Below are 22977 nucleotides of genomic sequence, written 5' to 3'. Positions count from 1 at the left end.
CTTTGTGCCCCCCTTTCCCTGTTAATGCCCTACCTGGCCCCCTGGCAAAACTTTGCTAGACCCGCCCCTGCACAGTTACCAGCTGTCAGCTACTTAGAAAAGGATCCTGGTGTTATTTGTCTCTCAGAAACAGTTCATAACTTCCCTTCAACTCATTCATGTCACCTAAAAGGTAAACCTGTTTCTCCATCACCTGTTCAGCTCTGATGATTCAGTAAGGACATCTCCTGGTTTCATCTGCATGTTTCCCTCTCACCACATATCCAAACCGACATCATGACCAGCAGCTTTTACAGCTGTGGCTCCAGCAAACATCAGCTGATACTAGAAATTAATATTAAATAAATTCTAACAACAGCTGATCAAGCTTAAATGTGCTGCTGTTGTTTAGCGCGACATCCGCTGGTTTCCTGTTTCTGGTGCAAAGTGGGCGATAAACAAACAAGAGAGAAAAGCAGATCAGCTGATCATTGATCAATTTCATGATTGGAGTAGCAACAGGAGAGAGAGGGGGGAGGATGAGAGAAGAAGAGGCAGCTGTGCAGCGTAACGACAGAATAAATCCAGCTTTGTGTCTTTTTCCATTCTAGCTGCAGTCCGGGACAAACTGTGTTCCTTTTCAGCTCAACACGAAACGCGTAATATTTTCTCTGAATACGGAACGATTCTGTTTTTTACGGGACGGTTGGCAACTCTACTAACTAACCTTATGAATAAAATAAAGTTCACTATCAGTAACATCATAGCACCCACCCAGCTGTATAGAAACTCCATCATGCTAGCTAGTACACAGTACGAGTTATTGTAACTGACTGTAAAAAGTCAGCACAACGAAAATAAACTCCACCTAAACTTGGTTTATATCTGACCCAGATAGACTGCAGGTCATAACTTCTTACCTGAAGTTCAGTTCACCTGACACTCGGACCGGCGGCCGCCTCGGGTCTCTCCTCCTCCTGCCTCCCCTTTCCCTCATCCACCTGCTGGCCTCCACCTCTTGTTACTGAATCTGTGGAAGCTCCGGCATAGCCACCACCAAACAACTCAGTTACTTTTACACACCGGCCAGCATCTGGCCAATCCACCACCTTTCATTGTTTATACCGTTACAAAAAATAAAAAAATAAAATCACCATCGACCCACTGAGCAAATGCCCGGTATGCCCGATGGCCAGTCCAGCTATGGTCGTGCCATCAGTTAACCCTTCGCATGCCAGCTGTGGCACGCGTGCCTAGGGTTGCCGACCACTGGTCTGCTCTGTCTGTAGTGTAAGCTTCTCTATTTTTGGACTTAAAGGCAGAGTCTCTGATTTTGTATCAGGTTGTGTATCTTTGCAGAGAACCAGGGTTTATGGTTTGCATAGGTGATGATGTTCTTGGAGGCAGTGACATCCTCAATGCACTTGCTGACATAGCTGGTCACTGAGGTTGTGTACTCCTCCAGGTCTACGGTGTCTGAGTATGTAGCAGCTTCTCTAAACATATCCCAGTCTGTGCATTTCAAAGCAGTCTTGCAGAACAGGTATGGCCCCCTCTGGCCATGTTTTCACCTCTCTGAAGGTTGGTCTGATCCGTTTGTTGATGGGTCTGTAGACTGGAGTGAGAAATATGGAGATGTGGTCTGATTGTCCGAAGTGGGGGAGGGGTGAAGCCTTGTATGCATGCTGGATGTTTGTGTAAACAAGGTCTAACATGTTGTCCTCTCTTGTTGCAAAGTCAGTGTTCTGATTAAATTTGGGTAGAACTGATTTAAGTGCTGCGTTATTAAAATCCCCAGCAACGATGAAGAAGCCGTCAGGGCGGGCTGTTTGCAGATCACTGATAATCTTGTAGAGTTCACTGAGTGCTCCACTAGGTTTAGCATTACTGCTAGCACTAGGTGGGATGTAAAAAGCAACGATGACAGTAAACTCTCTTGGGATATAAACTGGCCTGCATCTCACTGCTAAGACCTTCACAAGTTCTGAACAATGCACAGAGACAATCGCTGCATTCCTAAACCAGCTGTTATTGATGTAAACACACAGTCCATCACCACGCGTTTTGCCCGATGATAGAGGGTCTCTGTCGGCGTGTTAGCTAGCTATCCCATCTAGCTGGATAGCTAGCTGCTATGCCTCCGTGTAGCCAGTGTTCAGTGAAAATAAGAACACAGCAGTGTCTTATTTCTTTCCGGAAGTTTAGTAGTAGTCTTAAACAGTCCAGTTTATTTTCTGGAACGCACGTTGGAGAGCAGAAGTGATGGGAGTGCTGGTTGGCTACGGTTAGCTTTTAGCCTAGCATGGTTCCTGGCTCACTTACCGCACTTCCACTTCCTTGCGCTCAGCCTAAGTTCTAGGGTCAAATGGTGGAGAGTCCCAGATTTGAACCCTGCGGGAGTATCCCCCCCAAGAGGGACAAAAGGACCCCCTAATGATCCTCTACCTAATCACATGAGCCAAGGTGTGAAAATGAGTGCAGGTCACAATCAGCCAGGGTTTCGGGTGAGCTCATTGTGAAACCTGGCCCCACCCTATCATGTGAATTCCTGAGGTCAGATGGCCCAGGATGTGAGTGGGCGTTAAGACGTCTGGGAAGGATCTCAAAACTGGATTATAGATGGCAGACAGTTGGTGTCGTAAACCACCGCCTTTGTTCAAAGATGGTCGTGCACAGTGGACATAAATGGCCTCTTTTACTCCTCTTTCAAACCATCTGTCTTCTCTGTCCAAAATGTGAACATTGGCATCCTCGAAAGAGTGACCTCTGTCCTTTAGATGCAGATGGACTGCTGAGTCTTGTCTCGTGGAGATGGCTCTCCTTTATGTCCACTGTGAGTGACCATCCCACAGGGTTCAAATCTCGGACTCTCCGCCATTTGACCCTACAACTGAAGAAGCTTCTCGGATGAGAGGTGAAACATCTTCAGGCAACTTAAAGAAGTCCAGACGCTTTTCTTTCCAAGCTCCTTAGACTACGATGACCTGGATGACTGAGAACCCTCACAGACATATTCCTCGCACACAGTTTTCAATGGACTTCCAGGCACACGCTGAGATGTGGTGGCGCCGGAACCCATCCGATCGGAGCTTGCAGAATGCCGCCAGAGCGCAGTTTCTCCAGCATGTCTCCATCTGGTTGAGTTTGCTGGCATTTTCCAAAATCCAGAAGTTGTCGGCAGTTATAGATGTGTTTGTCTGTAGTTCCGATACACATTACAGCTTTATAATAGACCAGGACTCAATAGAAATTGAGTGAAAACACGAAGCTCGCACCATGGTGTGGCCGCTGCAACCTAGTGCGCCGCCATCAGGTTGGACTGTGGTTCTCCCTCCAGCGTTATTTGGAACTCTGTGCGCAGTAGCATTAATGACGGATGAGCTCAGAGGCGTGCCCTCTAACCTGTATAGAGCAGTTTGTCACGAACAGGAATAAGCTGCATTAAGTCCGTGTAAGTTGTATTTGATAGATGCTTTGATAAATTTCAGTGTTAAGTTTATTTCTAATGGAAGGTACGTTATTGCGTTTGAATTGTGAGTTATCTGTTAACTTTCTCGTTCTGTACTTAAGTTACATAGCACATGGTGTGTCACTCAAGCTAGCAGCACCCTATGAGAAACAGGCCGAATGTTTAAGTGTTCACAGGAGTTTGCACCTTTGGCAAGCGGAGTGAGGTATGTGATGTTATGTGATCTGTTGTTACATTTTATTCAATTGAATTGTAAAGCACCTGGACGCAGTTTAAAACAGCCTTTGTTGTTTCACTTAATCAGTGACTGTGAATCTCAGAATTATTTGTTTTTTGTTTTTTTAATTTACCTGACTTAATTTAAGCTCATTTGTTGTTATTGCTTATTGTTATGGTTCAAAGGGACTGTACGGGTATCAACCTTTTCAAATGTGATAGTTTTCAGGGTGCTCAACGATGTCCAGAGAATGAGCCATGTTTGGTGATGAAATAAATGGCTGCACTCGTTAGAGACTCTTCTGTTATTCTTGATGCCAAGGGCTGCTACACTCTTAGATCCAAACTTCTCACCTGCTCATCTCACAGGTGTCAAAAGGGAAGAACCCTGAATCTCTTCTTCACCTTGCTTTTATACCTGCTTGCCCTTTCTCTCCTACTAAACATCACATCTTCATACTTTAAACATCCAATCAAGTTTGTGACATTTAATCATTTCATGTCCACCCACACCTTATCTGTCTCTGTCTGATTTACATTATTTAATACAAAATTTAAACTTTCAAATCTTTAAACTTTATTAAATTTTCTGTGTTATTCTAACATAGAAAATTCACATCGACTTCACATATGGAAATTTTTCACTTCATGTTTCAGTTTCAGTTTATGTAATTCTACTTCAGCTAGATTTGTCTTTTGCACATTTTCACATGAACATTCATTGTAAAGGAATTTTCTATCCCAGGTCATATGACAAAGGAAAAACTCCCTTCTAATAATAAGAGACATGTGGCTCTGTGAGGAGCAGCTATCTGCTGTAACTGGTTCGGGTTGACGGTAGGAAGTTAGCTCGTACTCTGGCTTTTATTCTTGATGTGTTTTCAAACTCTACTTTAATCACATTAACAAGCTTGACAAACAAATGTTTGCTCTCTTTATCAACACACGGCTGAAATGTTCGAGCAAACATTTTAAAAAAGAGAAAATTAAGTAATTTCAGTTTTTCTGACTGTTTTAAAATAAATATCTGCTTCCTGTGTGAAAAGGCCTTGAGTAAGTGAGTTCTTCTAAAAGATCTACGGCATCAACGTTTCAGCCTTCCAGTAAATATTTTTACGCCTGGTTTTTGCACCAGAAAAGTCAGAATGCTGTTAAACATCAGAGTGGGTCATGGACGCTAACAAAGCTAGCTGCTCCATGGTAGTGTTAGCTCCGCCCTCCTGTCCAAATATGGTCAAAATGGCAAATGTAGAAAACATCAAACCCGAGGTGAACACAACAGCTATGGCAGGGTGGTTATATCCATGATTTATGTTCAGATTATACATATATATAAATATATGCACATACATACATATCTCTTCATTCCTGCTCTGTTTACATGACCCAGTTTGTTCAGTCATGCAGTCAAAGTCTGATTATTGAGTCATTCACCAACAGCACCTGTAGGAGGCGTGGTCCTGAGGGGACATGTGGGGCAGTAAGCTCCTCATTCACGCCTCTTTTCCTCACGTTATAAAACTCTCAGATTAACAGATGACAGTTATACAGCAAGTTTCTGGTGACAGAATGAAGATCATCATGTTTTTCCCACTTTTGCTTCTGGTCTGCTCTGTTTCAGCAGATCAGACTGAGACTGCAGTCCAACAACCCTGTCCACAGGACATCCATGCTGTGCTGAGAGAGCTGACCGCCTCATTGGCTGTGCAGAATGAGCGGATCACTGTCCTACAGAGAGAGAATCAAGGTACAGTTTCATACATCAATGTGACTTCAGAAACATCCAGAACATCAGAAACAGGAATGACCAACATTCATGGTTATGTGTTTTCTTATGAGACTGAATATTTTTATCACAGGAATATTGGAGCAATCTTCAGAGAATTAATGATGCAAGAAAACAAAATGCTTTAAAGAGCAGGTAAAGAAGCTTAAAGAGGTGGAGACAGAAAACAGACTGATCAGCTGAAGCTGCAGTCAAAAGAGATTGTAGTGAAACCATCATGGAGCTGTAAATATATCCTCCCAATGATGTGTGATATTAAAATATGTTGTTTTACATGTTTGATTGTAAAAGTATGAAACTTTAAAACATCTTAAGATTTTATAACAGAACGTCTGTTTTCATCTCAGCATCAGCAACTGACTGGAATGTGTTTATAATGAAACAGCTCACAGCTCCTCTTCATGGCAAACACTTCTAAACCAAGTACTTCAACATTTACTTAAACACCAGTTTCTGTGCTGATACAAGAAAGCTCACCATCCTTTAAAGTCTGTGTTAGTTTTGTAGCGCCCCCTGGAGCTCACAAACTGATTAACTAACTTCCTTGTTAGATGTTCAGATATTTTATTCCGACTTTGTACGAAGGGATATTTAGGCCACATTAGGAAAAAATTATTATTGTTTTTAGTGAAAGAAGTCAAAATGTGGAGGTCTTTAAAGAAGTTCTTTGTTCAGATGAGTTAGTGAAATCGTACTTCAGAGTCAGTTTTAGTTACAAGGAAATTATTTCTCCTTCGCACAAACAGTGTGATGATAAGTACAAGGATGATGGTCGGAAAGAAAACTGGCACAAAATGTATATGTATGAATGTCATATATATATATATACACGTGTATGATGTGCAGGGGCGGGGTACTTAAGTACAATTTTTTAGGTATCTGTACTTTACTTGAGAATTTTTTCGGACTACTTTTTACTTTTACTCCCCATGTTTTTTTTAAACAAATATCTGGACTTTCTACTTCTTACATTTTCAAAACAGATTTGTTACTTTTGGTTTAACACATTTGTTTATTAATAACCAGAGGATGGCGCATAAAAGAGACGACGTGTCCCAAAGTCAGGGGTTAAAGTGTGCTGGTAGGTTTTATTTATGTTTATTTATTTATTTTTGCAACAACACCAGAATGACTGCAGGTGTCCAGAAGTACTTCAGCATCTAGGTAGCACTACAGAAGATAAGTGAGCGTAGAGGGAGAAATATAAGTGTCAGGTCATTTCAAATGCAACATTTCTATCAGCTCAACAAACATCAGCAAACACACAAACTGTTTGTGTGCAGTTTGTCTCACAGTGTGTTGCAGCTAAAGGTCCAGCTGCTGTATTTCACAGGGAGAGAAAAGAAAGAGCGAACTTCACTCAGAGATTCTCAGAGTCATATTTTATAATCAGATATTGAGTCATGTGACATTATGTTTTTTCATACTGGGAAACCTGCTGATAATCAAAGTTAGGCAGACTAACAGGATAAACAGGTTAGTTTGCTCCTCTGTGATGGATTTAAAGTAAAGAACAGTGTGTGACTGGTGCACAGTGGCTGTGGGTTCATGGTCACAGTTACATCAAATGTAGCAGAGATTCATATGAAGTTTAGCTGATGATGCTGTGATTCTGACTGAATTCCACCTTCATACCAACAGTATAGTGTCTAATGTAAAAGTGTACTGTGAGTGTAGAGGATGTAAATTAGCCATGACACATCTGCTCACATCTGGTTGAATTCAGTTGTGCACATCCGCAGAGAGCAGGAGGTCAGCTGATCACAGCCTGTACACTAAGAAAATCTACTGGAGAAATAGAAATTATTGTGAGTTGTGATTCTTCCCCACACTGAGCCACTACAGCAGATTCTACGGTTCCTCCACCTGCTGAATCCACTTTAACCCCTGACTGGACACATTTTCCTGTTTAGAGGCAAAGTCACCCTCTGCAATGTAGGTAACACAAAATACAGCTTTCTTCCATTTTGCTTCTTTTCCTTCTGATTCAAGCTGAGCATAATTACAATAAAAAAAGTTAGACTGAAGTTTCTATTCCCATCTACTCATATTATTTCATTATTATGTTAATAAAGCACAAGGTTCAGTTGGCTTTGCACAAAAATAGAAACGTCTCTGAAGAGATACTTTTACTTTCTTACTCTGAGTACATTTCAGAGCCGATACTGTTTTACTTTTACTTGAGTAAAGAAGTTGAATCATTCTTCAACTGTTACTGGAGTATTTCTTAACAGTAGCATTTGTACTTGTATTTAAGAACAGAATGTCTTTACTTTTACCAACTCTGATGATGTGATATTGATGGCTACGCCATCATGCAGTAAAGAGGATGTCTGCTGTATCACAGACAGAGAGATGAGGTTGTTTCACTGACTCATTTTATGGAGGGTAAAGCAGCCGTGCATTCATATGACTTGAAACAACAACTTTAATGTGGTTGAATATATTGAATTCATTCATGGGGCAACTTTAGTTTGAACAATGTTTCATTTCTTCAACGCAAAATCAAAATTTCAGTGAACACAGGTTTGTGTCATAATTCAGTCTGTGAACTACATGATTGTGGTGTGAATGAGACACGACGGGTCCAAGGATCATAGTTTTGAGCCGTTTTATTGACTTGCATCACACCACAACACACACCAACCCCTGAGTCCCCGTGTTTTTAACTCGGCGGGCGTGATTAAGGATGCCGTGCAGGTGCGTCCGCCCTCCCTGCACGGCACCGCAGACCACGCCCCACCACAATGATGTTACATCATACAGGGATTTTTTCAGCTGAGAATAAACCAAGAGGAATGAAGTGCGAGTTCTAGGATATACTTGTGGTATATAAATTAGTTTTTTGACCCTTTTTTCATGAAGCATTTTTAGCCTTTATTGGAGGAGGAACAGTAAAGAGTACGCAAGAAAATGACACACAGGAATGACTCTACCAGTCTTCAAGTATATTGATTGTCTGCTTCACAGTGGCCATCTTAGTGGCCATCTTCTACATACAGTCTATGGTACATGCCTAAGTGAAGGAGGGAAGGAAACTGACTGGAGAGACAGATTTCACACAGTGTGGGGCATAGGTGAGTTTAGATCCTTTTAGGGACACTCCAGCACCCCCGACATTTCAAATGTTAGATTTTTCTAACTGGTTTATTTTAAGGACAGTCCACTACAGAATGAAAACAGGTTTCATGTCCTGTGTTGATGATGTCATGATGTTACAGTCACTCACACAGAGGCTGGTTTGTCAATAATAGCCTGAGACTGCAGCAGAAAGAAGATGAAGAGGTCATTTCATGACACAAATCAGTGATGCACATTTAAAACACACTTTAACTGAAATACAACAGAAGTTCAAACTGCTCTGATAATGAGGGGACATCACTGTGACTTATAAAGTGCCTGCTTATTTTTGTTGTTCTCTAAATAGAGTTAAAATATGAGCTAATGTAACTTAAATCATGAGAGATTATTCTGAATATTCTGATCCATACTCTGCTTGTATATTGTGAGTTGCCAGTGAAGGTGCTGATGTACTTTGTGAGTTTTTTAAAAGAAAATCCACTGCTATTCTGGTTAAATTGGGCTTTGGTGTTTGTTCACAGCACACCTCCAGATCCAGGTGACAGCAAGTCAAAATAAAGTCAAAAACTAAAAGAAAACTCTACTAGCAGTTTGCTTGATGTACAGGACTGTGGAGTGGCAGCGTGTTTTCCAGTGTCTGTACTGAATAATACTTTAAGTGCTTGACAATTTGGTGGACTGTCTCTGTGTGATTAAGAGAAATAATGCTGGGTATGTTTCTCATCTCATCTGCTTCGCCACAAATGCTTCTTTAACTTTTTGAATGATGAAGCCTTTGCTTCAGGTTTGGATTGAAATCTCTCATTATTTACTCCAAATTACTCTCAGACAGTACAATATCCAACTGATAAGGTTGCTGTTGGGTCTGTGTTTCCACAAGCCCCGCTTGTTTAGAAACTTATTCCTGTTAACGACAAAAACAAGACGAACATCTTTTACTTGCCAGCAAGGGAGGCCCCAGCCGGTGTCTCAGAAAGCATTCTGAATCCTACCGCAAAATGACCCCAACGACGGCCTCCGCTTGCTGCCTTTTATTGGGAAAACAGTTCACACAATACACATCACTCAAAAGCACCTTCCACCGTAAACCCCCCAAATGGTTCTAAGACAAGGCACTACGTGTGTGTATGTGTAAACATCTGTATGCATGTGAGAAAGTGTGTGTGTGTCATGGGGGTGCGTTTGTGTGACCTCCTGCTGACCAAAAGGATCATAAAAGCAGGAAGCTTACCACACATCAAACAAACCTTCACAAGGATGTGCTTGTGATAAAACACTACAGCACTACAGTTGCTTTTGGAGGTAACATTGTGATGTTTATCCAAATGTATTGAGGTTTGCAAATGTGAAAAGGGCTGATAACTAGGGATGGGTATCGTTTAGGTTTTATCCTATACCGGTGCCAAATCGGTACTTTTGAAACGGTGCCGGTGCTTAAACGGTGCTCGAACCGGTGCTTAAAGAATGGAGAACACAAACTTCGTCCAAAAACCTCTCATGTTTTTATTTTTAGCAGTCTCTTTTTTTTCTGCAAAATGATAAGAACCGTAACAACATATAAACATCATCTGTGCAAAGATTTATGTTTTTAAAGTAAAACAGTGAAAAATTACAGCGCTGTCAATACATGAATATCCAGACATTGTACAAAAATGTCCAATTCTGGCACACAATTGGACACCATGCCAGTTGATTTTTTTTAGGTATTTAAGAGCAGACATTAATTAATTTTATTAACATGCCTAAAATGCTTTTTTTAAAAATATGTTTTTGAAGAATTAACCACACATTTACATGGTAATAATGGGTCTTTTCTGCCATGGAGCGCTTAATTGGTCTCTGGCCCTTTAAACTCTGAGGGGCTGTAACTTTGGCTTCTTTTGGTCAATTTGCATGATTGACACCTCTTTTTAATTGTTTGAGCCAATAGAGTCACAGTAACGATGCCACGTTCACGTTACTTCAACCAATCAGACGTTCCAAGGCCACAACCCACGTGGGCCCAAATTTACTGCATGTGACGTCTGTCCAGTCACGTGTCTATAGGTGGGTCTAAAATGGAGGTTGTTGACGGAAAACGACTCTGAATCTGTCCTGCAGTAGTGTTCCCTGTTGTTCCTCCATGGTTATTGGAGACCCCTCCTGTGGACTGGTACTTGCTGGATCTGAAGAGAAAATTGAAAGGAAGAGTCGATCTTGTTTCGGCATTTCATTTTTACAGCTCGACTGAATACCCTGAGTGTATTCATGTGTTCACGGATGGTGCTAAAAGTCCAGATACTGGAATTACAGGGTTTGGAATAGCAGTTCCGTCAAAAAATATTGAAATAAACAGACGCACTTCGGATGGACTGGCAGTGTACACGGTTGAAATGGTAGCAATTTTGGTGGCATTAAAATGGGTAGAGTGCATCCAGTGCCGCCAGTGCATCAAGCCACCTGGGGGGCTCTTCAACTGGTGGGGGAGGTTGTCACATCTTGCAGGAGCTTTCCTCTCCTCAGGAATTCTCTCTGCAGGAGGGGGAGATATAGGAGAGGTGGAGGAAGATCTCAGCCTGGGCGTCTATTGTCTTGTGTAGTCTGGAAGATGAGTGGATGATGGGGTGGGTGCAGTTTTCTCTGTAGTGGGGTCGGGTGGGCTGTCCCGGGCTCTGTGGGGCCGGGCGGCGCTGCTGCACTGGGCCCTGGTCCGGATGGGCCTGGGCCCCCTTTCCCTGGCGGGTTGCAGAGTATGGGGGTGCCTACTGGGGTCAGCGGGGGAGCTGGCCCCAGGGAGGGGTCACTTGCCCCTCCCTTTCTTCCCTCCCCATCTCCAGCTGCCTCCCTCTTCCCGCTCCACCACAATCACCCACACATGCAGGGCCTTGGGGTAGGGGCGTGTCACCAGGGTGCAGAGGAGGCACCCCCCCCCTCTGTCCCCTTCTGGCTGCCTCTGCCTCAATTTTATCTCACAACTTAGACATTCACATTGCTCACACTCTCATAACACATACATATAGGATCTTGGGGGTGGGCTCACAACACGGACTCCAAATTACCATCAGGGTGTACACCTCACCCCTGGCGTCGTTGCCCACCTCTCAATTTTAAATACACGTAGACATTGAGGGCTATCAGGAGGGGCTATGCGCTTACCTGCTGCTCTCTGGCAGGTAGCTCCATGCCCTCCTGGGTTTTAATTGCACCTTAGAACACATATACATCAACACTACATATGAGCGGGTAGAGGGAGGTTTGGAGTCTTCTCACACCCCCGGTCTCTGCGGCCTGCTGGAGCGGGGGGGCTAGGAGGAGGAGTTGGCCGTCCGACTGGGGTCTGGTGTATGGGGCCTCCCTGCTGCTGCGGAGTCGGGGCAGTCTGCTTCTCCCCACTGCAGGGAAAAGGGTAACACCACCTGGGTCTGGGTGCAGTTTCCCCCTCCAGGGGCAAGGGTACCTAGACCCGGTTCTTAGAGTACGCTTGGGGAGTGTGATTGTGTGTACAGCGTCTCTTTATGTCTGTCTCCACGTTGGTTGAGTGTGGAGTAATTGCCTATGAGAGCATGAGGGTGGGAATGGATGTTTGTATTTGAGTGTGCCTGTATGTCTGTGTCTATATGTCAGGTTGGGTATCAGACGCCACCTCTCTGGGGACATCTCAGGCCCTCCAAGGTTTGGAGGCCTACCTCCCCCCACCACTTCCCCTGCCGGTGGCAGACGCCCTCAGACATTGGTTGGTGGTTCCTTGTGTCCGGGGGTGGGCGTCCGGGTACACACTGGCTCACTCCTTGGTGGCTGCTTATCGGGGCCTGGAACCTGGGGCTCGCTCGGGCCACTTCGGGGGTGGGGTGCCCTCGGCCTCTCGGCCTGGGGCTCGGTCACTCAGGCACAGCTGGCTGCCGGCGGAGCTCACGGGCACGTCACTGCAACCCCCCCTGGCTTCTGCTCCGCGGCTGCTGAGTGATCCCTCATCTGGGACTCTCCTCAGCTCTTTCTGGGACAGTGGCGCGGCTGCCCCTCTGTTGGTCTTCCTTGGTCTCTTGTGTTCTGGGGGCCTCTGGATGTCTGGAGTTTTGATCTCCTCCATACCTGCTTCATGCCCTGGAGGATGGGACTGTGGCCCCCCACACCCTCTAGCAGATCATTACATTAAGGAACCTTTTAGATACAAGCGCGCTCATGCTCACAGGTGTACACACAGGTGATCACACACACAAACTACACCCTTTTTGGCTCCTACCTCAAAGCACACTGTGCGCTGTCGATCTTACGTGCTGCACAATAATGTTTAATATTAAGTATTTAGTGTTATATTCCCATATATCATTGTGATGTTGTTTATTCTATTACTCTCGTTTTCTTCTGCTTGTTTTCTTTTTTCTTTCCCAACAGGTGATCCAGGTGATCGATATATGTATTTTTTGTCTGCTTATTTTGTTGGTTTTTGTTTTTTGCCCTTTATCCCCGTCCCTCTTCTCCGCTGTTTTTTTTTCCCCCTCTTTCTTTCTCCCTTTTCTTTTCCCCTGTCCCGTATCTAGCAAGTAAAAATAAAAAAAAATAAAATAAACAATAAAAGGTAAATCAAATGGACCATTACGGCAAGGCTGGGATGGTCCATTTGGTAAAGTAAATCCGTTGGGCATCTTTCTTTACTATTCTGGAGACTATAAGCAGAATAAGGTGTTGTGGTGGCAATATTCACTTTCTTTGGGTGCCAGCTCATGTAGGAATCAGTGGAAATGAAAAGGTGGATAGGTTGGCAAAAGGAGCATTGACTAAACATAGGACTGAGATGGAAATTTATTTATTTATTTTTATTTTTTTTTTATTTTTTTTGTCTGTCCCATTTGGTTCTTTAGCCGTCAGAATTGTTGTCTGAAGACCAACAAGGATACCAAATGGATTTATTTTGCCAAATGGATCATCATGGCATTGCCGTATTGGTCCATTTGATCAACCTTTGTTGTTATTATTTATTTTATTTTCGGTTGTTACAGATGGGACAGACATGACTGGGGGATAGGAAAGAGAGGACGGAAAAGAAAAACAGAAGGGAAGAGGGACAGTGAGAAAGGGCACTTACAAAGACAAAGAGAAAAAGAAAAAAAAATCTCCTGGATCACCTGTTGAGAGAAAAAGAAGAGAAAACAAGCAAAAAAAAAACCAAAGCAACATACTAAACACAACACCATCCCGTTAATCTAGCTAAGTGTGAACAGCAGTAAATACTAAATATTGAATGTTGTTGTGCAGCACACAGGACAGACAGCGCACAATGTGCTTTGAAGTAGCAGCTAAGAAAGGTGTAGTTTATGTCTACGAACAGTGAACACCCGTGTGCACACCTGTGTGAATCAGCGCGCTTGTATACAGAAGGTTTCTCCATGTAACGGTCTGCTAGAGGGTGTGGGGGGCCATAGCCCCGTCCCCCAGGGCATGAAGCAGGCATGGAGAAGATCCAGGCTTCAGACATCTAGAGGCCCCAGAGTGCGAGAGCCCAAGGTGGACCACCGGAGGGGCATCCGTGCCACCCTCCTGGGAAGGGCTGAGGAGATCCCCAGACGAGGGGTCACCCAGTAGCCACGGAGCAGAAGCCAGAGGGGGCTGCACTGGCGTGCCCGCCGGCTCTGCCGGCAGCCAGCTGTGCCAGAGTGAACCGAGCCGCAGACCCCGAGGCCGGAGGCCCGGGGGGTCCCCTTTGCCCCGGAAGAGGCCTGACCGAGCGACAGGCACCAGGCCCCGCCAAGTAGCCACCGGGAGTGAGCTGGTGCATACCTGAGCGCCCAGCCCTGGACACCAAGAACCACCAATGCACCAACCCCTGAGGGCATCAGTCACTGGCAGGGAGTGTGGTGAGGGGAGATAGACCTCCACACTTTGGAGGGCCTGGGTGTTCCCAGAGAGGTGGAGTCTAAGACCCGACCTGACATATAGACACAGACAAACAGGCACACACAGACACAAACATGCATTCCCACCCTCATGCACACATATACAAACACTCAGCACTCACCCAACGTAGTAATAGACATACATGGACATGTACACACAATCACACTCCCCAAACATACTCTATACCCCGGGTCCAGGTACCCTCACCCCCAGAGGGGGAAACGGCACCCAGACCCAAGAGATGTGACCCTTTCCCCCGGGGTGGAGGCAAGCAGACCGCCCCAGGCTCCGCGGCAGCAGGGAGGCCCATCGGACAGCCAACACCTCCTCCCAGCCCCCTGCCCCGATGGCTAGTAGAGAACGGGGGTGTGTGAAGACCCCATACCTCCCTCCTCCCGCTCATGTGTAGTGTTGCTGCGTGTTGTTCTAAAGTGCATTTAAAACAAGGGAGGGCATGGTGCTGCTGCCAGAGAGCAGCAGGTGTTAGCACGGCCCCTCCCGAGAACCCTCAATATCTACATGGATTTAAAATTGAGGGGTGGGCACCGGTGCCAGAGGTAAGGTTGAATACACAGACCGTCCACTGGACGCCGTTAACGTGGTCACCCTCAAGACCCTATATATATATGTGTGTGTTATGAGAGTGTGAGGAATGTGGATGTCTAAGTTGTGGAATAAAATTGAGGCACAGGTGGCCAGAAGGGGACAGAGGGGGGGGGGGGGGGGGGATGCCTCCCCTGCACCCTGGTGACACACCCGCACCCCCACAGGCCCTACCTGTGTGGGTGGGTGTGGTGGAGCGGGAAGAGGGAGGCAGCCGGGGATGGGGAGGAAAAGAAGGGAGGGGCAAGATGCCCCTCCCTAGGGCCAGCTCCCCCGCTGACCCCAGTAGGCACCCCCGTCCTCTGGTACCCACCAAGGCAAGGGAGCCCAGGCCCATCCAGACCGGGGCCTACGGTAGCAGCACCGCCAAGCCCCACAGGACCCGGGGAAGCCCACCCTACCCCACCGCAGAGGAAACTGTACCCACCCCAACATTCAATCATCTCCCAGACTACACAAGACAACAGACACCCAGGTTAGGTTTATTCTCCACCTCTCCTATGTCTCTCCCCCACCTGCAGAGTGGACTTCTGCAAGTATGGAACAACCTCCCTGCCAGTTGAAGAGCCCCCCAGTTAGGCCGATGCACCAGAGGCCCCCTGCGCCAGGGCTGAGCCCCTGTGCGCCCACCCGCCCACAACCTCGGCGACACACCGACGAGGACCGAAGCCCCCAAGGCCCAGCCAGAGCCCCATCACGGAGACGAAGCACCCCCGAACCCCATGCCCCCCCACCTGCCCCGGATACACTCAGGGGCAGCCAGGCTACCAGGCCAGTAACCTACGTCCGCCAGTACAGACCATCCCCCAGCCCCGCTGCACGCAGCCACGAGGAGAACACCCTCTAAGAGCGACCAGAGCCACTAACCAGGTTGTGACCACAACCCCCCGGGTTGAGCCCTCCAGGGATAACGTCTCTAGGGGTTCTCCAGGCGCCCTAAGCCCCTCCCAACCTCCACATCAACCACAATAGCTAAGGCGGGACCAAACCACGACCCCCCACCCCCGCTAGGTGATGGAGCCGATCAAAGGAGCCCAGAGGGATTGATCTAATGTGGTGGCAGAGGTTGTATCGAGACTAATGTGATCTATTAGATGGTTTTTATATTGATTAGGATTAAGATTATTTTTATTTTTCCAGTTCATGAGGACCGTTTTCTTGGCAATGCATAGGGCAGTAAAAACCATGTGGACTGTATTAGTTTCTGTAGTGACATCATCCAATTTTCCCAACAAGCATACTAAAGGGGAGGCTGGAATGTTACATTTCAGACACTTTGATAAGTCTTCACATATCTCACGCCAAAACTTCTGCACTGGTGGACAGAACCAAAGAGCGTGGATGTAATTGTCTGGTGTATTGCCTTGACAGTGTGAGCAGTTGTTGGAAGATGTAAAGCCCATCTTGAACATCCGATGACCAGTATAGTGCACTCTATGTAGTATTTTGTATTGTATTAATTGCAGACTGGGATTTTTAATCAATTTAAAGGTTTTTAAGCACACCTGAGACCAGAAGTTTTGATCTAAGCTTACTGATAAATCTGCTTCCCACTTTGCAATAGGAAGGGATATTGATTCATCTATTTTAGAAAGTGTTCTGTATATTTTAGATAATAATTTGGGGGATTTAAGAGTAAGAAAGTGTACCGCACTTGGTGGTGTTTGTAATTCAGCTTGACTGAGGTAAAATTTCTTTTTTACTATGGATTTAATTTGTTGATATTCTAAAAATCTTTTCTTGTTGATCTCATATTGTGTAACTAGTCTGTCAAATGGAATAAATTCTGTTCCCTCTAATATATGTTCTAAGTATTTAATTCCTTTACCACTCCATTCTGGAAAATTAATCATATTATTGTTTTGTAATATGTCAGGGTTATTCCAGATAGGTGTACGTTTGCATGGGATTAATGAAGACTCCGTTATTTTTAGAAACTCCCACCATGCTGTCAGAGAAGAGCTGATGTTGATGCTTTTAAAGCATTCATGTCTTTTGATGTTTGAGCTGATAAATGGTAGGTCTGAAATCTCTAGATCGTTGCATAGTGCCTGTTCAACATCTAGCCAAGGTTCATCTAAGAAGGTATGTTTTAACCATTCTGAAATGAACTGAAGCCTGTTGGCTAAGAAGTATTGTTGAAAGTTAGGCAGATCTAATCCTCCTCTATCCTTGGTTCTTTGTAGTGTTTTTAAGCTGATACGCGGGGGTTTATCTTTCCAAAGGAATTTAGAAATATATGAATCCAGAGATCTGAACCAATCTTGTGATGGTTTGTTAGGGATCATTAAAAATAAGTAATTTATTTTTGGCAAGATCATCATTTTTATAGTGGCGACCCTTCCCATGAGTGATATGGGTAAAGATTTCCATCTAGTCAGATCGCCTTCTACTTTCTTTAGAAGTGGGATGTGGTTTAATTTAGTTAAGTCTGAAAGCTTAGGAGAAACATTAATACCTAAATATTTAATATTTCCAGATTGTAGTGGGGCAGAAGAAGAATTATGGAAGGAGCAGGTAATGGGAAGAACTGTTATTTTTTGGCCAGTTAATTGAATAATCTGAAACTCTTGAAAACCAGTTTATTAGAGTAATTACCTCAGAAAGGTTGGTTTGTGAGTTTTGCAGAAAAAGCAACACATCATCCGCATAGAGACTGATTTTATGTTCTATGTTCTTACATTTTATGCCCTTAATTGTTGTAGCCTGTCTAAATGCTGCCGCTAGTGGTTCGATAAAAATTGCAAAAAGTGAAGGGGAGAGTGGGCATCCCTGTCTGGTGCCCCTCAGGAGACAGAAGCTGGAGGATGTCTGGTCATTTGTCCTGATACAAGCTGTTGGTGAATTGTATAATATTCTTATCCAGTTTATGAAAGAGTTTCCAAAACCAAATTTGTGTAAAGTTGCAAATAAAAATTTCCAGTTAACTCTGTTAAACGCTTTTTCTGCATCTAGAGATAATATTATGGTTTCAATGTTTTTACTGCATGAGTAGTCTATTAAATTAAGTAATCTACGAGTGTTTGTTGATGAGTGCCTACCTTTTATGAAACCAGTTTGGTCAGGATGAATTAAGAGGGGGGTTATTTTCTCTTTTTGAGAGAGCTTTGCAGATTATTTTGAGGTCTACATTTATAAGAGATATTGGACGATAGCTTGAGGGAAATAAAGGGTCCTTGACTGGTTTTAGTAGGAGACTAATGTTGGCAGAATTCATATTTGGTGGTAGTCTGCCATTTTCCTTGATTTCCTGCAACATTCTGTGGAATACTGGTGCCAAAATTGTCCAGAATTCTTTGTAGAATTCTGCAGGAAAGCCGTCTGGACCTGGAGCCTTATTATTGGGCATACTTGTCAGGGCTTCCTGGAGTTCACCTGGCATCAGTGGCGAATCCAGTGCCATTGCTTGACTGTCTAGTAATTTTGGAAGAGCTACGTTGTCAAGAAACTGATCAATTTCATTTTTAGACGGGTTTATTTGTGGTGAGTATAAAGTTTCATAGAAATCCCTAAAAATGTTGTTTATTCTTCCAGGGTCATATATTGTGTTCCCAGATAGATCTTTAACAGCACATATAGTTGTTTTTTCTTTATTTATTTTTAACTGGTTAGCTAGAAGTCGACCGGATTTGTTACTGTGTTCAAAATTCTGCAAGCGAAGTCTTTGTACTAGGAATTCTGTTTTTTTATTAATAATTTCATTTAATGCTAGTTTTGTTTTGCATATTTTGTTCATTATTTCTTGATCTTGGTCGGACGCGTAGGCTTCTTCTAAGGATTTGATGTTTTTTTCTAATTCCTGAATATTTTTGTTTTCTTCTTTCTTTTTATGTGATGAGAAAGAAATTATTCTACCTCTCATCACAGCTTTCCCTGCTTCCCATAGAACAGAAGCTGATGTTCCGGGAGTGTCATTAAAGTCTAAATATGAAGTCCACTCTTTTTTAAAGTATTTGATAAACTCTTCATCTTTGAGCAGTGATGTATTAAATCTCCAGTTTTTACTTGGCGTAGTATTATTCTTGTGCATTAGTGTTAAAGATACAGGAGCATGATCGCTGACCGCTATAGGGTGAATCTCAGTGTCTGAAATGTCACTCAGCAGTGAGCTGCTGACCCAAAAATAATCCAGACGAGAGTAGGAGTGATGAACATGTGAGAAGAAAGAATATTCCTTACTGTTGGGGTGGAGGGAGCGCCATGCATCGCAAAGGCCATAGTCGCTCATATACTGTTTGATTATATTTGTGGACTGCCAATTACGCTGAGTTCCTGACTGAGATGGAAATTAAAAGCAGCGGATCTGAAGCAAAAGGTATTGTTTGGAGGCAGGTTGTTCAGGAGTGGCAGAAGCGGCGGGATTCTGGGAGTAAGGGCAGGCACTTGTATCATTTTAAGAAGGAGGTGGCAGGGTGTAGGTTGTATAGGGGTAATAGGAGAGAAGAGGTGGTCATTACCAGGCTTAGACTGGGACATTGTGCATTAAATAAAACACTACAGGTGATAGGAGAACATGAGACAGAGCTTTGTGGAGTGTGCCAGGAGGAGGAGGAGACGGTAGAGCATGTAATACTGCGGTGCAAGGGTTATGATGTGGAGAGGAAAGTTCTGCAGAATAGATTGAAGGAGCGGGGAATTGGGGAATTTAATCTGAAGAGTGTGTTGGAGGGTAGTAGGGCACAGGTGAGGGAACTGGTGGGGTTTCTGAAGGTTATAGGTGTTTATGAAAGAGTGTAAGGTTTTTTTTTTTTTTTTTGGAATACAGATTGTAAGCTCACTGTCCATACTCCGGAACAGTAGGAGGCGGTAATGCTCCTTTACGTTGGTTGCCAACCGCCGTTAAACACAAAGAAGAAGAAGAAGAAGAAATCGACTCTGATGCGGCTAGGTAGGCGTGGTAACTGATGATAATCATGTGGCTACCGGCTACCGGCGAAAATAACGGAGGAAATCTGGACGGTAAGCCAATTTCTGTCTTAGTGCATTTGCGCCGCTGTGTGTTTTTGTGGTCTTCTTTTGCGGCTCATTCAGTGAATTTTGGTCAGAGTGTGGTGAAACTTGGTGTTTGGAATTGGTGATAGCTCTGGAAGATAACCAGCTTTTCTTTAGCCGGTTACATGAAGTCTGGAGAATTTCTGGTTCGCCTTGTTTGTTTAGCGGACTTGTGCGCATTTACATAACTGCTCGTTTAATCACGGCTTGTTTTCGTTGAGTTTGGTGGTTGTAGAAATGGTTTATATGACATTTTAGCTGAGATTCAGAGGTTTCTGTGGATACCACACATGTCTGGACTTATATTTCTCACCCCGTGTTATAACCGATTAAACGTGATCTCCTCCTTTTTGCTCGCGGTACCGGGGGCATGGGGCTTAAAGCACTTGTTGCAGGCTGCTGAGTTTGCATCTTTTGCTGCGAAGTACAGCCAGACTTTTGACCGCTTCGCCTTGGGCATTTTTAATCTGTAGCTCTGCTCTAAAAGAACGTACGTACCTGGGCCCGCCTACTATCTTTGTAAAGGTAAAATGATTGGCTAGAATCCAAAGTGTATGACATCTCAAGAAAAAAAAAAGCACCAAAATAAAGCACCGAAATGTGCGCTGCTTTTCGGTCTGGTTACTACCGTTTATGTCAGAATGGCACCGGATACCGGTACCCATCCCTACTGATGACATTTGTAAACAGCATATTCCCTCAATATTAAATACATGCACTGCAAGGTTAAACCTAGAATCTCCCCTAGTGTGGATAAAGATGTTACTTTCTTACTTACAGATAAAAACATGTGAATCACTGTGTGCTGTCAGTAAGATTTCCTTTAATTTGCACTTTTTTCAGAACAAGTAGCAAAGCTGGAGACCGAGATCGACCAGCTGAAGCAGCAGTTACAAGGTACTGTGTGGGAATCTGAAATAGAAATGTTGTAATATTTCTATAATTGACACATTTTCACATTTTTATAAACAATGTTTCATATTAAATATTAAATTGACCAGATTAGTATTTATGTTTGAATGTCGTAATGTTAGATATTGAAACTAAAACCTGCTCTGATCAGCTCAACATCACGAGTGACTGGAATGTGTTACAGTTAAAGACAAAGTGTCTGAAGACACAAGGCTGCTCAAACTCTCATTTCTGTGAACATCTGAAGCTGTATTTGTGCTGTAGCGCCACCTGCAGACAGAAACCAACAAACTCTGGAGGCTCAACATATGTCAGAGCTATAAATCTGTCCACAAGGTGGCGCTAGTGTGTTTGAATATCTTTAGTTCATTCACAGGGGCAACTTTAGTACCAACAATGTTTTTATTTCTTCCACATGATATCTGAGGGCAACGGTTCAAACTAACCGACCACCTGGTGACACAGTATGTGGATTATCCAGAGTTTGATTTCTTCTGTGACAATGAAACACTTCCAGCTGTCAAACATTTCTTTCATTGGAGAATCAAGTTTTTGTCATGGTCAATTTTTTGGGAAGAGTCTAACTCTAAAACAGAAAGTTTAAAATAATGACATTTCTCTCTCTCTCAGTCAAACAGGTGGCTTTCTCAGCCTCTCTGCTGGATCAAGGTAGTGGAGATACTGGACCCTTTAACATTGAGATTATTCTGATCTTCAAACGTGTCGTCACAAACATTGGAAATGCCTACAACCCATCCACAGGTAATAACACTGAATGTCACTTCTCAGCTATGTTGATGTCAGGCTGATGTTCCAGATGTTCTAACAGCTGATTTTCCTTTTAACAAAAACAAATGTCCCACAGGTATTTTCACTGCACCAGTGAGAGGAGTCTACCACTTTGACTGGAGTGTATATGGATATGGAAACGTGCGTGTAGGTGCTGTGTTATTTAGGAACGGAGAACATATTTTTCTTGCATATGAACATCCAACATCTGGGTGGGTGAGTGCCTCTAATGGAGCCTCACTGCTTCTAGAGGTTGGAGATCAGGTGTCTGTACGTCTCTTGGCTAATGCAAGGATGCATGCCAATCAAGGTCATCATAACACCTTTAGTGGTCATCTGATCTTCACCATGTGATAGGTGTGACAGCTCCAACACTTCCTGTTCAGACTGTCCTGTGTGGGCGGAGCTTAGCCATTTTTAGAAAACAGGAAGTAAATCACCTGCTGGAATCAGTTTCTTGCTCTCTCTCTCTTTCTGGTTGGGTTCTAGTTTAGTGTTTATTTGTTTCTACTTCTCCTCTGATTCTACTGACTCAGATAATTTACTTCTTCTTCTTATCTTTGATTCAAATAAATCCAGTTAAATGCTCAGTGATTCTCTTCTCTTTGTCCTTTCTTTGAGTCGGCCCTTCATAAAGTGCTGCTCCTCCATCAGGTCATGACTATTTTCTATAAGTTGGTAAACTGCATTATTTTTTATTGGCTCCACTGTCCTGTGTTGGTCAGTCTGTTATTTTGGTGACTGCTGGCCCACATGTTTGCTTTTAACTGGAGTCTTTCCTGTTAAGTTTAGCAAAATCCAACAGTTCCTCTTTTTTCTCTTCTTTGATAATCATGCAGGTATTTTTCTTAAACACTTAACAGATGTTAAACTTAACTATCATGATAAAAATGTAAACAGCTGATTTAGTTTAATATAAAAATGTGTGTCAGTGCTGTGGAGGAATTTCTAGAAGCTGAAATGTTTCCTTATTTTTCATCTGAATCCAGATCCAGACACAGATACCTGACTGTAAACTTACTCGGGTTTATTTCTTTCTATTCTTCAGTTTCAAAATAAAAGCATCATTGAACCAACACTGTTGATTTCTTTATATGTGTTTCATACATAGCGCAGAGATCAAACCTACACATGCTGGGAGTTACTATCACAGGTTAAGTGACACCTGAGGGGCGACCTATGATGTGAGACTAGTGGTTTAGCGAGCTACGTCGAGCTCAAACTCAGTTTTTCTGGCTAAATCACCATGGTAACGTCTGCTGAACCTGGTCAGGAGCTG

General features: G+C 43.8%; 1 protein-coding gene across 3 annotated transcripts in view; it reads left to right on the top strand.

Moving 5' to 3' along the window:
• The window catches only part of LOC134637827 (uncharacterized), a 49529-nt gene extending 26775 nt beyond the window's left edge, over positions 1-22754 (top strand). For 2 of the 3 annotated variants that reach the window (XM_063488351.1, XM_063488350.1), the window contains exons 7-10: positions 5286-5411; positions 20841-20894; positions 21540-21671; positions 21775-22754. In XM_063488351.1, the coding sequence (XP_063344421.1) occupies positions 5286-5411; positions 20841-20894; positions 21540-21671; positions 21775-22052 (590 nt within the window). In that variant the 3' untranslated portion in view covers positions 22053-22754. The remainder of the gene's footprint in view (positions 1-5285; positions 5412-20840; positions 20895-21539; positions 21672-21774) is intronic. The other variant, XM_063488352.1, reaches the window with a different exon arrangement.
• The last annotated feature ends 223 nt before the right edge of the window (positions 22755-22977 follow it).

The sequence above is a fragment of the Pelmatolapia mariae genome, linkage group LG10_11, assembly GCF_036321145.2.
Source record: "Pelmatolapia mariae isolate MD_Pm_ZW linkage group LG10_11, Pm_UMD_F_2, whole genome shotgun sequence".
NCBI classification, from domain to species: domain Eukaryota; kingdom Metazoa; phylum Chordata; class Actinopteri; order Cichliformes; family Cichlidae; genus Pelmatolapia; species Pelmatolapia mariae.
The sequence above is the reverse complement of the archived record's forward strand: the minus strand, read 5'-3'. Positions and strand labels throughout refer to the sequence as shown.